Below are 16,706 nucleotides of genomic sequence, written 5' to 3'. Positions count from 1 at the left end.
ATGCTTGCTGGCCCATGAAGAGAAATGGCTCACCAGGAAATATGTTAAGGGTTTCTTGATCATTTCAGTAAATAATTCCCTTTATATTAAAGCTACTTACTTGGGGGAGGGGGGGAGAGCCAAGAACATGCGAAAACAGTGTTTTACAGATTACAGGAAAGACTTTCATTGTATCCAGGGTCACATACATACAAGTTACACTTCTGTTTCTCTGTTGTACAGTGAATATAAAGGCACATAATCCAGGAATAAATGCACAACTGGATATGACTTTATTTTCTCCATAAAATATCCTTAGGCAAGAAGACGCTACCTATGAATCTGATGAAAATCCTAATTCAAAAACTCTCATTCAAAGTCGCACACAAATTGTGGTGAAAGGATGCAGCACTGGGAAAAAGAACTTGTTGATTATAATAATCCTTCATCTTCTATTTATCTTCTTACATTAGTATCCTCTTTCCTTTCTAACACAGCCAACAGTATGCATCTATTTCTTTATTTAATCCTTCATAATGCTATCATGTCAGACTAAAAAGCACCAGTTTTGAATAACCATACAATTTATTTAATTCCATTACAGATACAGGAGCTCTGAAACTGGTGTCTAAACTATGACCCAACATTTAATCTCAAAGCCTTCTTTTGTTCTTTACAGAAATGGCTTGTGTACCTAGACCCCTGACATAATCAAACAGCAACTTACATTTCCCATAAGCTACCTACAGAGCACATGAGCATCCTTGCACCCCTTAATTAGTTTGTTGAGTGTATAGAATAGCCTTTTTTCCATTAAATCTAATCTCTTATATCTTTGTACATGGCAAATGAAAATTTTTTAGTAGGTCAGCCCTGATTACTCAAAAAATACCATATCATAGCTTAACTTTCCAATTCTCTGTATACAGTATGTTGTTTCTTTCACATGAATTTTCATGGGAGAATGCCCCAAAATAGAAATACATGGCTTGCAGTGCTGCCTGCTTTTTCAGTACTTAGCTATTGTAATAAATATTAATATCAGAATCCGGTAAAAAATATCAAAAGGCAATAGCAGATACTGTCAGAGGGCCCGCAAAAGGAAAGTCTACCAGTGAGGAAGCTGTGGCAGCACAAAACAGTCACAGTCTTCCCTCCACCTTGAGTCTGAGCAACCCCAAAACTGAGTGTTCTTGACCATGCAAAGGGCATGGACAGAGTGGTTGGGGAATGTGGTGATTCAATGCATCCCCTCAGCAACCATTAGGGGGTTTAGAAGAACTGAAAACTAAAAAAGCCCAAAATAACTGAACATTTTCAATTTTATTCTTCCTCAAAGGACCCAAGCCTGCGCCCCCTACTGTGACTAGATTCTAGAAGAACCCAGGGGAGTTTTGCTTCAGTCAGGTGAGCAGGACTAGTGCCAGGGTTATTTAAAAATAAAAAGAAAAACAGAAATCCCAGGGCAACTACATATGCTGGGCCAGATCCTCAGGTGGTCTAAATTGGTGTTACTCCATTGAAATTAATGAAACTGTGCTGAGGACACACTAACTGGCCCATTGTCTTTACTACTTTACTCATAGTGCCCCTGAAGTGTTCTACCTTACCTTGTTGTAGTACTGCACCTGAACAGAGTGCCATTGTCCATCACTGACCCCTCCTGGAACAAATGGTGCAACTGTTGTAGTGGTCTCCCCTGAAATGTTAGTTGGAACATGAGGAGAGAAAAAAAAAATAGTCACCATCACTGTTACTTTGATTTACTGACCTGCTCAGCATTGTACAAAACATGAACAGAAAGACAGTCCTGCCCGAAAGACAATAGTTTACCAGCCACCCATGAGATCCAGGCCTAATACAGTACTGTATATACTGATGTTAATTTAACTTGCAAGAATTTTGAGTGTGAGTCTGTGAGTTGCTGGGTACTATCAGTTTTACTTCAGTCTATTTTGGGGGCACACACGTAAAAGTGACTTCTGTAACACCAATGTCAGTGAAACATGTTTCTTTTTGCTTCTGCAGAACGTAAAAGGAGATGTTCAGGACAAACAGAACTATTGAAAAAGTTGTCAAATGAGAACACATTGACATAAGTTTTGCTGCTTTTTCTGTCATTAACAAAAGTCTGATTTCTGGTTTGAAGAGTATCTTGCTGGCTAAAAGCATATCAATGAAATCTCCTTCTAATCAAGGCTGAGAAGCTGGAATCTGACAGCTTTACTGGAAGGAGTGTTACAGAAACGAAATACTTTTCTCAGAAGAATTTTTAATTTCTAACCTTGTGGTTAACCAATACAGTTTGCATCCAATCATTGTTTAAAATCAGGGTTGCTTTGTATATTATATTTGTAAGAGTAGAGGGTGTTAAGTCAGGTATGCAAACCAGAACTACTAGCATGGTGATTATTCATTGCTGCTGTGAAGTAATGACAAAACAAATATTTGCAGCAAAAGTACATAAGGGCCTGGCAAAGTGCTTTGGATCCCCTCCTCCCCCATCCAATCCCTTTTTTAAACACTTGGACAAAAGTTCCTGTTACAGAGGAAGAAGAGAAGAAAGAACATTAGACAAACTACCTATATAATAAGTCACAGAAAAAACAACTCCCCTCCCACAAGCTAACAAAGCTGATAGTTTCACATATTGAACATAAAGCATGCATTCTCCTCTACATTCATAAGTAACCTTTCACTATTCTCTTCTGTGTCTATGACTATCCCTTAAATACACCTTGATTATTCAAACAGTACAGACTACAGTTTAGTATCTGGTCTACATTTACCTTGAAAGGGGTCTCAATCATTGATAAGCATAATGAAAAATTACGCTAGAAGTTCATAAGCAAGCTTTTGTGAAGAAAGACACATTGATCCCTAATTATTTTGTCTTGATCTCTGCTAAAAAAAAAAAAAAAAAAAAAAGGTAGGACATGTTACTCCATAGGCAAAAGTGACTGCCAACATGTCCAAAACTTGCACCTTCATGTTAATTTTTACCCATAGATACAAAACAAACCATTCTCCTTCCAAAGAGAACAGCATCTCTAAATATATTGGGCCAAATTCTGCTCTCATTTGCACTGGTGCAAATCCAAATGAAACTTCACTGATTTAAATGGATTCCTCGAATATACACCAGCTGAATTTAGCCTATTCTCATTCATCTTCAGGCTGTCTTCCTAACAACCTGGTTCTTGTTTAAAGAAAAGGAGTACTTAAGAGACTAACCAATTTATTTGAGCACAAGCTTTCGTGAGCTACAGCTCACTTCATCGGATGCATACTGTGGAAAGTATGGAAGAACTTTTTATAAGTAGGTGACTTCTGGGAACTCTTCTGGCTCTATCAATCTGTTTCTTCACTTCCACAGGTGGGTACTGTAGTTGTAAGAATGCTTGATAGAGATCTTGTAGGTGTTTGTCTCTGTCTGAGGGGTTGGAGCAAATGCGGTTGTATAGCAGAGCTTGGCTGTAGACTAGTTGTAAGAATGCTTGAAAGTTCCCAGAAGTCACCTACTACAGGACAGGCCTAACAAAGAAAATAACAGAACCCCACTAGCCGTCACCTTCAGCCCCCAAATAAAACCCCTCCAACGCATTATTAAGGAGCTACAACCTATCCTGAAGGATGACCCAACACTCTCATAAATCTTGGGAGACAGGCCAGTCCTTGCCTACAGACAGCCCCCAACCTGAAGCAAATACTCACCAGCAACCACATACCACACAACAGAACCACTAACCCAGGAACCTATCCTTGCAACAAAGCCCGTTGCCAACTGTGCCCACATATCTATTCAGGGGACACCATCACAGGGCCTAATAACATCAGCCACACTATCAGAGGCTCGTTCACCTGCACATCCACCAATGTGATATATGCCATCATGTGCCAGCAATGCCCCTCTGCCATGTACATTGGTCAAACTGGACAGTCTCTACATAAAAGAATAAATGGACACAAATCAGATGTCAAGAATTATAACATTCATAAACTTGTCGGAGAACACTTCAATCTCTCTGGTCACGCGATTACAGACATGAAAGTTGCGATATTACAACAAAAAAACTTCAAAACCAGACTCCAGCGAGAGACGGTTGAATTGGAATTCATTTGCAAATTGGACACAATTAACTTAGGCTTGAATAGAGACTGGGAGTGGCTAAGTCATTATGCAAGGTAACCTATTTCCCCTTGTTTTTTCCTACCCCCCCCCCCCAGACGCTCTTGTTAAACCCTGGATTTGTGCTGGAAATGGCCCACCTTGATTATCATACCCATTGTAAGGAGAGTGATCACTTTAGATAGCTATTACCAGCAGGAGAGTGGGGTGGGGGGAGAGAAAACCTTTTGTAGTGGTAAACACCCATTTTTTCATGGTTTGTGTGTATAAAAAGATCTTCTATACTTTCCACAGTATGCATCCGATGAAGTGAGCTGTAGCTCATGAAAGCTTATGCTCAAATAAATTGGTTAGTCTCTAAGGTGCCACTAGTACTCCTTTTCTTTTTGCGAACACAGACTAACATGGCTGTTACTCTGAAACCTGGTTCTTGTTTAGGCAAGCAAAGGACAGGCAATACAGAATAAAACAAAACTCTCAAAACAGGAACACATTATTTCATAACACTTATCCATTAAAAAGTCTATCTAAAAACATGCTTTTGAGCTCTGTAGATAATAATGCAGAAATAAAACTAAAGGAATTAAACACAAAGTGCCAATGTCTGCTCACAAGTACATTGGTGTAAATCAATGGAGTAAATGTAAATGGATTTACAGTGGTGCATTTGTGAGCACCCACACTCCAGGGGAAGTTAGGCTTCTAATTCTCTTGGTCTTACATCTTGTAAAACTGTAATTTAAAACCTAAATTGCAGCCAGATGGGACCCAATAACATCCCTTTTAAAGTAGAAAAAATTAAAATAAGAGGATTATTTCATTTTAAAAATGCATATGTTATTATATGTGCACATATATATATAAATATACACACAAATATGCTAAAGGAGCACTCAAGGAAGATAAGGCTGTCGCAGAGAAGCTGAGTGAATTCTTTGCATCAGTCTTCACTGCAGAAGATGTGAGGAAGATTGCCACACCTGAGCCATTCTTTTTAGGTACAAATCTGAGGAGGCTGAGGTGGCAATAGGAGAGGTTTTGGAACAAACTGATAAATTAAACAATAATGAGTCACCAGGACCAGACGGTATTCACACAAGAATTCTGAAGGAACTCAAATATGAAATTGCAGAACTACTAAACAGTGGTATGTAACCTATTGCGTAAGTCAGCCTCTGTTCCAGATGACTGGAGGACAGATAACATAACCCTGATTTTTTAAAAAAGTTCCAGAGGCAATCATGGCAATTACAGACTAGCAAGCCTAACTTCAGTACCAAGAAAACTGACTGAAACTGTAGCAAAGAACAGAATTATCAGACACGTAGTTGAACTTGATATGTTAGGAAAAAAGCAACCTGGCTTTTGTAAAGGGAAATCATGCCTCACCAATCTATTAAAATTCTTTGAGGGGGTCAAGAAGCATGCGGACAAGGGTGATCCAATGGATATAGTGTACTTGGACTTTCAAAAAAGCCTTTAATAGATCCCACGCCAAAGGCTTTTAAGGACAGTAAGCTGTCATGAGTTAAGAGAGAAGGTCCTCTCACGGATCAGTAACTGGTTAAAAAATAGGAAAAAGGGTAGGAATAAATTGTCATTTTTCACAATAGAGAGAGGAAAATAGAAGATCCCCCAAGGATCTGTACTAAAACCTGTGTTGTTCAACATATTCATAAATGATCTGGAAAAAAGGGTGAACAGTGAGGTGCCAAAATTTGCAGACAATACAAAATTATTCAAGATAGTTAAGTCCAAAGCTGAGTGCGAAGAGTTACAAAAGGATCTCAAAAAACTGGGTGACTGGGCAACAAAATTGCAGATGAAATTCAAGGTTGATACGTGCAAAGTAATGCACATTGGAAAACATAATCCCAACTATATATACAACATGTTGGGGTCTAGCTTAGCTGTTACTAGTCACGAAAGAGATCTTGGAGTCATCATGGATAGTTCTCTGAAAACATCTGTTCAATGTGTAGTGGCAGTTTAAAAAGCTAACAGAATGTTAGGAACCACTGGAAAAAGGATAGCTAGTAAGACAGACAATATAATGCCACTATATAAATCCATGGTACACTCACACCTTGAATACCGTCTGCAATTCTGGGTGCCCCATCTCACAAAAGATACATTGTATTAGAATTGGAAAAGGTACAGAGAAGGACAACAAAAATTATCAGGGTTATGAAACAGCTTCCATGTAAGAAGAATTAAAAGATTGGGACTCTTCAGTTTAGAAAAGAGGTGACTAAGGAGAAATATGACGGAAATCATGAATGGTGTGAAGAAAGTGAATAAGAAAGTGTTATTTTCCCCTTCACACAACACAGAAACCAAGGATCACCAGTGCTTAATTTGTGCTAGGGCTGAGCCCTGACACCTCTAGGCTTGGCAGTTCGTTGCCCTGGCACCTCTGGGCTTGCCACATCTGTTATGAAAGTAAAAAAAATTTCTTGAGCCCAGGCACCTCTTTCATTGCAAACTAAGCACGGGGGGGGAGGGGGGGTGTCACCCAATGAAATTAATAGGCAGCAGCTTTAAAACAAACACTAGGAACTACTTCACACAATGCATAGTCATCCTGTGGAACTCATTGCCAGGCGATGTTGTGAAGGCCAAAAGTATAAATGGGCTCAAAAAGAATTAGATATGTTGATGAAGGATAGGGCCATCAGTAGCTATTAGCCAAGATGGTCAGGAACAGAACCCCCTATTCTGGGTGTCCCTAAATTTCTGACTGCCCGAAGCTGGGACTGGACAACAGGGGATGGATCACTCAATAATTACTCTCTTCTGTTCATTCCGTGTGAAGCATCTGACACTGGCCACTGTTGGAAGTCAAGATACTGGGCTAGATTGACCACTGGTCTGATCCATACTATATAGCTGGCCCCATACTATATAGCTTCAGGCCAAAATAAGTTAAACAAGACAAATAACTTTCTCTTGTATTGTGGTTGTTCCTACTTTCAATACCACTCTTTTCTTCCTCTCAATAAAGAAAGTGTTTAAGGCACTGTCAAATAACTGATGCTATCCAGAGAAAAATCATCATCTAGCCATTTTGTCAGTCACTGGTTATCTGTCCTGTCGCATTTAGCAAACCAAGAAGTAATTCCTTTCAGCCAAACGTGTTAAATCTACAGGTATTCATGGACTGGTACAGATATGTGAGATTTTCATTAGAACTTGAGACAAAACCCACTGAAGCCAATGTAAAGACTCCCAATGTCCTTAGTGGGCTTTTGTTGAAGCCCTAAGCTACATATTGACAATTTCACATCCCGTTTTTATTGTGGTAATGACTTGTTAGTTTGGTTCTTTTAGTTCCTCAGCAGCTTACTACCTGTTGCCATTTGGAGGTGCAATATATATATATGCTTCAGGGAACTTTACTGACAATAATGTTTATTGACAACAGAATATAGAGTGATAATTTTTTTTCTTCTATCTCACATTTAATTTTTTCCTTTCTCCGAGGAATAATTTTTGGATAACATGTATACAGTACATTTCCTTGGTGGTGCATTATAAGATCAATAACAATCTTTAATCACATAAAATAATGATAACACTAATTAAAAAACAAACCAAAAAACCCCCACACACATTGGTGAGGGGGCCAACTTTCAGCCTAGAGATAATCTTTTACTGCAGAGTTATAAATGTCGTATGGGCTTTATAACTGGTATGCTGACGAGCCCTTATCTACACAATGGGTGCCACCGTTATAATATGAAGATTGCCACAAGCTGAAACATTTTACTAATCTCGTCACACATTATGTCATGAGACTTACTGACCATGCAGGATCTGCAGCTTAATGCTCCATCTAATTAAAAGGATTACGAGTAGTAATATTAACTATAGCAGATGAGCACCTATGAATATGAAAGAACAATGACTCATCTTTAAATGTTTGAATGCCATGGGAGTTTACAGTGAACAGTTGCCTACCAAAAAGCACCTCTTCCAAAATATCAGTCTTCACTTTACAAGAACCAAGCAGGTACTTGATGTGTAGTAACACTGGCAGTTCTCTTTTCAATCTCTTTAATCTTCCCCTCTACTTAGAAATGCTGAATTATTGATACTGCCCAACAAATACAAAGATTGTGCACTCTCTTTTCCGGCCTTACGTCCAAGGAGTGAGAGATTGATCTGATATCTAAAGCCCTCTGTTCCTCTAGGGCCCAATTCTATTCCCATTGAAACCAAGAGGAGTTTTTCAATGGACTTCAGTGGGATTTGGATCATGACCTCGGTGTGCTGTTCAGTAGTTAAAATGGTTTGATAAATGCCCTGTGTTGTAACAGTTGATGATGGAAGAGCTGCTGAAGCCAAACCACAAAAATAAAAAAATAAAGAATACAAGAAAAGAAAAGAAAAAGGTCTGGGTAAATGAACTATTATACAATACAATAGTGCAATGTTAATCATTTGTACAAAAGAGCAATAAGTCGGTAAAGTTTTAAATTCAATTAAAATCTTTAATTTGGGATCTATGAATCAATCTAAGAAACCACATAAAATCTTTAATGAGGTTCATTTCAAAATGCAGTGAGATGTTCTCTTCACCATAAAGTTATTGCTAGTATTTACATATAAAAGTATCAAACTAAATGGGCAAGGAACACTTTACCTGCAGAGAATGTTAGTTGGATCTGTTCTTCAATGATCTCAAGAGCAATAAAGTCATGCTTCTCATTAAAACGTCCATTGTAGAGGAGTAGAGCATTCCTTTCTCTGGTTGCAAACCTGTAACACGCAGACACAAATTTCATATTTAATGATCTACAAAGTGAAGAACATACAATCCAGCCACTCTGAAAACAGACCACATAAAATCTACCAGTCACCATGATCTCAGGACAGAATGCAGCACTGTAACTGCATAATGTACCTATCTTAAAATTAATTCTCATTACCCCTTTCGTCAGCAAATAATAAAATTAAGATAATTAGCAATACATTTTATTTTGAACTCTACAGCAGTCGGCAAGACAGAACCTACAGAGGATCTGGCTTATTCTTTGAATAGCTCTGATGAAAAAGAAGGTACTGAAAATGAATAAAATCACAAATACACTGAATTCTGAGGGAGGACCTTCCAGTGGTCAGAATGGACTCAATTATTATTCCTTGTTGAGTGTCCAAAAGTATGGAATGCTTACAGCCTAAATTAAAAGTGATGCAGCGAGGATCATACATAAATGAAAAAGAGTTGAGGAGGGGAAAGACAAGACTTAATAATGTCACATGGTTAATCAGGGCTTGATCCTGCACCAGTCAAGTCAATTGAGATTAAGGCAAATTCTCGCATCTTGATGATTCCATTAAATTAGTTGGGGTTTTCTTCATTTTTAATGTCATGTTCTCTAATCTCAAGAATTGTATGCTCCAGAAGCAGGAGGGGTTTCCGCTTTTGTGCTAGGAAATAACTGATAGCCCTAGCTTTAGAAAAGCCTAGCTTTGGCCTCTGCAGCTACTTTAAAATTTGGGTAGGGCTCATTATGAAATTGTTCAAATTTATCTATAACTAATGTTAATGTGTGAAGAAAACCAGAAGTCATCAGAAGTTTTTACAATTCTAAACAGTAGTAGTCTGCATTGATTCTGTATCATCAGCCTCTAGAAAGCTTTGTGACCTAAAAGCTTGACGTGATCTAAAATAACCCACTTGTCTGATAAGTCTATGAAAGACAAATTTGAATTCAAAGCTCTGTTCCATGGAAAGACGAAATGGCCTCTACCACAGTGCATGCAACGTGGTACCAATTAGTGGGGCTCTTGTGGAACAAAATGACCACAATTTTCTGAATCCTGACTCTAGAGAATTAGGAAGAGGCAGGTATTTCAGAGCACTGTGTCCTGGCATCTTCATTTTCCAGAACATAGTTTAATTCTTAACAAGACATATAGGTTATACTTACCATATGTTCTCCCTAAAGAGACAGATGCCAGATCAGAGCTGGCTAGAAACCAGAATTTCCATTCTGTGGGAAAATCTGACATTTCAGGGGGCAAAACTGTTCCAAATCAGAACTAAAAGCTGAAATTCTGAAGTTTCTCATGAAACAAAATTTTAAAAAATTTGGATTAGGGGCAACTGAAATGTGTCATTTTGTTAAGGTAAAATGTGTCATTTTGATTTTATAGTTGTATTTAATTTTGTTTAAACATTTACATTATATTCACCTATTAAATATTATATTTTATATATGAATGCAGCATTAAAATTAACATTGTACTATAATACAGAATTAGAAATGAAATAAGTCAAAATGACAAAATTAAAATGAAATGTTTCAATATTATCAAAATGAGATGATAAAAGTCCTGTAGAAAATACATCAAAACTGCCATATTCCGATGAAATTTTGACAATTTTGAACTGTACTTTTCGAGATAAAACTGTTCCATCAAAACAATTTTGACCAGCTCTAAACAGAATATATCTAAAGAAAAGAGGAAAGAAAAAAGAAATCACTTGCTTTCCTAGATATTTCTGTCTGAAAATGTTACTAGGAACTACTAATAAGAGTACTATAACTGCACCTGGGTAAAATATATTTTTTTTCTATTTTTTCCGTTTGTTTACCTTGTGCATTTAACAATACTTTGTATATATTTGGTTTCACTGTTCTGTTGATGGTCAATTGAACTTCCTGTCTCATGCACTGGCAATTTGGTGTTCTTGCTTTAGCTCTCTTTGCTGCAAAGAGCTGTATATACACATCAGCTAGGGAGCAGAAAAACACCTGTCATTTTTTTTAAAGGGAAGGTTTTGCTTCTTTGTTTTGTTTTACGTTCAGGACATACTACCTGCCGGGTGCTTTACCAGGGACTGGAATTGTTTTAAATAGATCTTTTTTAAAAAAATCAGTTGACAATTCTCTTTAAGTGAGACTGAATGACTCAGAACTGTTGGTAGAGGAGAGATGGAGAGGAGGTGGGGTACATCTGATAAATGTCCCAAAATAACAGTGAGATTTAGCATGCAGAAATAGGGTATGTGGTAAATAAGCATCTGACTACTTGTTCGCTTTCCTTTTCCCTTCTGTAAGAACATATGGTGAGTATAATTTATAGGTTCCAAACCATCTAAATGCTTGGAATGTCTCATTAGCTTGTAACATAGTCAGTGAACATATGGGTTATTTTTAAAATCCCATTTTAGTCATGAGGATGAACTAGACAAACCTCGCACTCTTTGACCTCTTGGGGGAAAGTGGGGTTGAGGGACGCTAGACACCCTGAGATAATAGGAATATTCACAAATCAAAAAATATGTAATGGCAAATCCTTTGTCTAGCCAAAACTTCTAATTCTTGATTATCCTGAAGTAATGTTTCCCTCCTGTGTTGGAGGAGAATAAGGGGCATGAAAATACTCAGCATAAAATCTAAAAGCCCATATAGTTCATCATCCGGACCCATATAGGGACAAATTCTGTGCTAATTTATATCCTGTGTAATGCCATAAAGCTAATGGGGTTGCATGGTATTTATTTCAGCACCAAATATGCCTGTTGAGTTTTTAAAGATTTTGAAGTGGCTGCCTGGAAAACTATGATGCTAAGCCTTACTGTTTGCTGTTTCCCAAGAAGTCCCACAGGTGAGTATGAGCCATTCCAACCTGCAGCAGAACAGTTTCACACACCACACTTTGAGAATCTTCCTGGAAGCCTGTAAAATGACACCATGCACTGCGGGAACAATTCTCTGGTAGTACAGGAGCTGAGCTGGCAGTCTGCCTCCAACACTCCCTTTACATTTCATGTAAATCTGACAGTTCCAAGCCCTTTTTTCCCCCTCAGCTTTCTCTTGTCTAGCAGAGTTGATGCTTGAAAACCTTCTTATTTGGTTTTGAGATCTAATTTTGATCAGGATCAATGCAAAGCCATTATATATATTCTTCACAGTTTTTGCAACCCTCCATACTAACCCTGATAAGTTATATTTATTGTAACTGCATGCTTTGATTTAACCATGGTTTCAAGACTCCACAAAAAAAAATGTGACCACTGTAGTGTTAAGGCAAGATCAAGAGTAAAATGGAAACATTCTGCAAAGAAGCAGCAAGCCATGCTTGAGTGTATAACAAGAACAAGCTAACTTTGAGGGTTTTCTTAGACTAAGTAAAGTGATTGATTTTAGCTAACTCAATAGCTAACCTGAACCTCTTTTTCTAATCTAAGCAAACAACCAAATCTTCTTGTTGTTTTTATCCATACTAGCTAACCCCAATCCTTTCACTGGTGTAGACGCAGCTGTCATAAATCTAAAGGGAAGGGTAACCACCTTTCTGTATACAGTGCTATAAAATCCCTCCTGGCCAGAGGCAACAGCCTGTTACCTATAAAGGGTTAAGAAGCTCAGCTAACCTGGCTGGCACCTGACCCAAAGGACTAATAAGGGAACAAAATACTTTCAAATCTTGGGCGGGGGGAAAGGCTTTTGTTTGTGCTCTTTGTTTACGTGTTGTTCTCTCTTGGGACTGAGAGAGGCCACACAGAAATCCATCTTCTCCAACCCATCCTAAACCAAGTCTCCAATATTGCAACCAGTATAGGTAAGCCAGGCAAAGCGGATTAGTTTATCTTTTGTTTTATGTGAATTTTCCCTGTGTTAAGAGGGAGGTTTATTCCTGTTTTCTGTAACTTTAAGGTTTGCTCAGAGGGGGATCCTCTGTGTTTTGAATCTAAATACCCTGTAAAATATTTTCCATCCTGATTTTGCAGAGGTGATTCTTTTACCTTTTCTTTAATTAAAATTCTTCTTTTAAGAACCTGATTGATTTTTCATTGTTCTTAAGATCCAAGGGTTTGGGTCCGTGTTCACCTGTACAAATTGGTGAGGATTATTATCAAGCTTTCCCCAGGAAAGGGGTTGTAGGGCTTGGGGGGGATATTTTGGGGAAAGACGTCTCCAAGTGGTCTCTTTCCCTGTTCTTTGTTTAAAACGCTTGGTGGTGGCAGCATACTGTTCAAGGCCAAGGCAAAGTTTGTACCTTGGGGAAGTTTTCAACCTAAGCTGGTAAGAATAAGCTTAGGGGGTCTTTCAGGTCTGTACCCTAGAGTTCAGAGTGGGGAAGGAACCCTGACAGCAGCTTAGCACATTTTATCTTTACTCAGCCAAAGTCAACCTTTGGCCAGCTAAATCATGGTAAAATCTACTTTCAAAGCATTATTCTCCCAATCCTTGGAGCTCACAGAGATCCTTGGGTGAGCCTGTGCATTCATACACAGGGAGAAGGTGATTAGGGCAGGAGGAGGTGGTCTGGGAGCAGAGACAGATGCCATCACCTTCCTGCTCAAAGTGTGCAGGGACTATGCCATGAAGTTAATCCAGCCTAAGGCAACAATGAATTTTATGCAGCTGCATCTGTCCCTGTGCTATACAACCCTCTTTGTAGGAGTACAGCAGCAGCACAGGGTGGCAGAGGGGAGCCAGCAACCCCAGCACAGCTGGGTGCCCCCACTGGTGATCAGCACAGACACAAAAGTGGGCAGCACTAGTTGGGTAGATGCATGGCCAGGCCAACTGTGGGACATCCTGTTTTAGTCCATCTCCTCGCCAGCCTCTGCCAGCTGCAAACTGAATATGTCCTCCTCCAACAGAATCCCACATTTCCTCTCTCCAGGCACAGTGTCTCCTGCTGGCACAACTGTGCCCTCCTGAGCCATGAGGGCTTAAAGGAGCCCATTCCCTCTATCTGTCTACAGGATTTTGCAATACTTCAGTACAAAAAAACCCTACACAAAACAAAATACTGATCTGTGTGGCAGAGGAGCTGAATATTCTGAAAGTGAAAAGTTTTATGATCGGAGGGACACAGTCAGCACTTCATATTAGATACAACAACACTGCTTTTAATTCCTGCCCACAGTCCGGCTTTCAAATAATGCTCTTCGGGGCAGGGACCACCTAACTACTCTGGGTTCGTACAGTGCCGAGCACAATGGGGCCCCACTCCTGGCTACCTTTGGGACAACACCATAATAAACATGATTAATAATAATCTCAAGTAGCATGGTTCTAATTCTGCTCCCATAGGAGTCGATTGCAGACTTCCCACAGTAACCACTTTCCCACATATTTAACTCTGGGGGCTACAAATATACAACAACATTTGGCCCTAAATCCAAATCAAGGAGAGATTTGGACTGAATCCTTTCCTATCAAGACAGAAGGGAAACAAACTTACATGAGGGAAATAGTGAAATGGAAGCGCTGCCTTAACCCTTTGAAGGTGACAAACGACTGTGGAGGGAAGCTTCTTGTTGTCATCTCACAATAAGGTCTCTCGTACTCTCCTGGGGGACACTCGCATTTGAAACCTCCTACTAGCAGATTAACACAGGTTCCTCCATTTTTACAGACTCCCGGCACGCAGCGGCCAGAGCGGACATTCACTTCGCAATACTCGCCTGGAAGAAGAAGAAACAAAGATCAGCAGGAAACACTTGGCGCTAGATTCCAACTAAACAACGAATTCCCAGAGATACCAGTGAAGGAGATCAGTTATTATTGCTTAAAAAAAAAAAGCTAACATATTTTTAAATGTCTGTACATCAAGTTAAGTAGTTGTAATTAGAGCAGAGTGTATGTATATGCCGCACTGTTTCTCAAATTTTAATTCTCTGCATAGTTCAGGACGTTGTTTCCTGAGTGATCCTTTCTCAAATACTTCACAATGCTGGCTCTAATTTTTAGATTTCTAGGCTGCTTTCAGAACTGGTGATAAATATATATCAGGAAGAAGGTGACGTTGTCATGTAAAAACCTGAACACCTCCTGCCAGCTAAAAAATGTGTCAATGGTTACAGCGTTTGATATTGTTTTCAACCACCCAGGATCAAATGTTCACTCCCGACTGTGAATGGTGTAAATAGATAAGTGTTGCATTTCCCCTTTAATGGAATTCAGTTTTACTGCAGGTGTCACTGACAAGGCACAGCTGAGCCAGGAATATAATATTTTTAAAGTGTGTGCATTTATATAAAGAATGGGCGGGATACAGGTGACATGCATAGCGCTTCCATTTTTTTTCCAGAGTGTCCTACAGACATTTACCTCGCTTTCCAAACAACTATACAGTCAAGTCATTCAGTTGCTAAGAGACATGTATACTGATTTACAAACTCCTTAAGGTTTTTATCTTCAAATGCTGTAATTTTATTCCCTACCAAACCCCACCCCCACCCTATATTAAGATCTTAAACACTCAAAATTCAGGAAATAACAAAGGTAAGTTTGTACACACAACCTTAGCCCTAACAACTTTTGCACATGCATTAAAAGTTGGTCAAGATTTTCAAAAATGCTTCGTGAGTTTGCAGTTTACAAGGTCTGTAGGAGACATTCTTGAGCCCCTTTATATGATACAAAATCTGCAGAGGCTGACGCAAAGGCTGCTGCAGAATTAACTGTTCTACAGAAAATGAGTTCTCTCTCTGTGTTAATTATTTAAAATTTATCTATCAGAATGTGGGTTGTCAGGTAACTGCTGTTGTTATGCTTGATTATATCCACCCAGCTCCTGCATGTAAAAAGTGTTCATAGAAACTAAAGTGGGTTTATAAAATTAAATTAATCCCAGAAACAGTGCCAGATAACTAAACATAGAGCAAAGCTATATGGCACAACCCAACTGACAAAAGAAGTTTCCAACACTATAATATTTGCATAAATACTAGTCACAGGTCTATATAATTACCTTACTTCAACCCAAAAGGAAAACTTTGTAAGCGCATTCCTAAAGAATTCAAAACAATATTTAAGGAACTATGTCTTTCACACATACAAAACACAGTAGCATACACAAGTATACCATTATCACTCAGCAAGTCAAATTCAGACTTGTATAAGAGGATACAGCTCCAGTACAGCCTACAACATCATATCTGAATTTAGCTCAGTCAGTGCCTATATTGCTGATTATAATAGGAGTTATCAAACAGCTGCCTAAAACAGGTATCTGTAAGCGCCTGCTTGGAAAAAATCAGAAAGTTGGTGTCTTAAAAAGTACCTGTTGTGAGGCATGTTAGATCTAACCAAACAACTCTGTTCCAGGGTTGCCAAATATTTGTAAAAATTGGAATTATACTCTGCCTCTTCCCCCAAGGCCCTGCACCGTCGCATCCTCCTCTTCCCCCCTTGCCTCTGCCGCTCACTGGATCGTCTCCACCTCTCTCCTTCTGCCCCGGGGCTGGGATGGGAGCTGCTTCAGCCTGACAAGGAGCCTGCCTGCAAGTAGGAGGTGGCCGCAATGGAGCAGGGGCTGGCATGGGTTAATGACCTGGCACCTCTCCCCACCCCGGGGTAACCAGACTTTTGGTGTCAGGTCAGGACATCTGACCGAACACTCATAGGTCCCCTTTTTGACCGGACATTCCAGTTGAAAACTGGGCACCTGGCAACCCGAAATGGCACCCAGACACAAAAGCCAAAACCCAGACTGTCCAGATAAAACCCTCAAAAGGTTTTCCCTAAAAAGGAATCTTTCACACAAATCTAAAAACAGCAAAAGCGACAATCCCTCAACCAGAAGATAAAAATCAAGGTCTCAATTCAGAAAAGCATCACTGCTG

The 16,706-nt window shown here is 39.2% G+C and overlaps 1 protein-coding gene across 1 annotated transcript in view; it reads right to left on the bottom strand.

The window, feature by feature from the left end:
* Positions 1-16,706, bottom strand: part of CELSR1 (cadherin EGF LAG seven-pass G-type receptor 1) — a 258,104-nt gene that overhangs the window by 101,537 nt on the left and 139,861 nt on the right. The window contains exons 3-5 of the mRNA XM_074942418.1: positions 14,321-14,543; positions 8,754-8,869; positions 1,590-1,678 (exon numbers count right to left, since the gene is read on the bottom strand). Of these exons, the coding sequence (XP_074798519.1) occupies positions 1,590-1,678; positions 8,754-8,869; positions 14,321-14,543 (428 nt within the window). The remainder of the gene's footprint in view (positions 1-1,589; positions 1,679-8,753; positions 8,870-14,320; positions 14,544-16,706) is intronic.

The sequence above is a fragment of the Natator depressus genome, chromosome 1 (genome assembly GCF_965152275.1).
Source record: "Natator depressus isolate rNatDep1 chromosome 1, rNatDep2.hap1, whole genome shotgun sequence".
In the NCBI taxonomy this organism is placed as follows: domain Eukaryota; kingdom Metazoa; phylum Chordata; order Testudines; family Cheloniidae; genus Natator; species Natator depressus.
The sequence above is the reverse complement of the archived record's forward strand: the minus strand, read 5'-3'. Positions and strand labels throughout refer to the sequence as shown.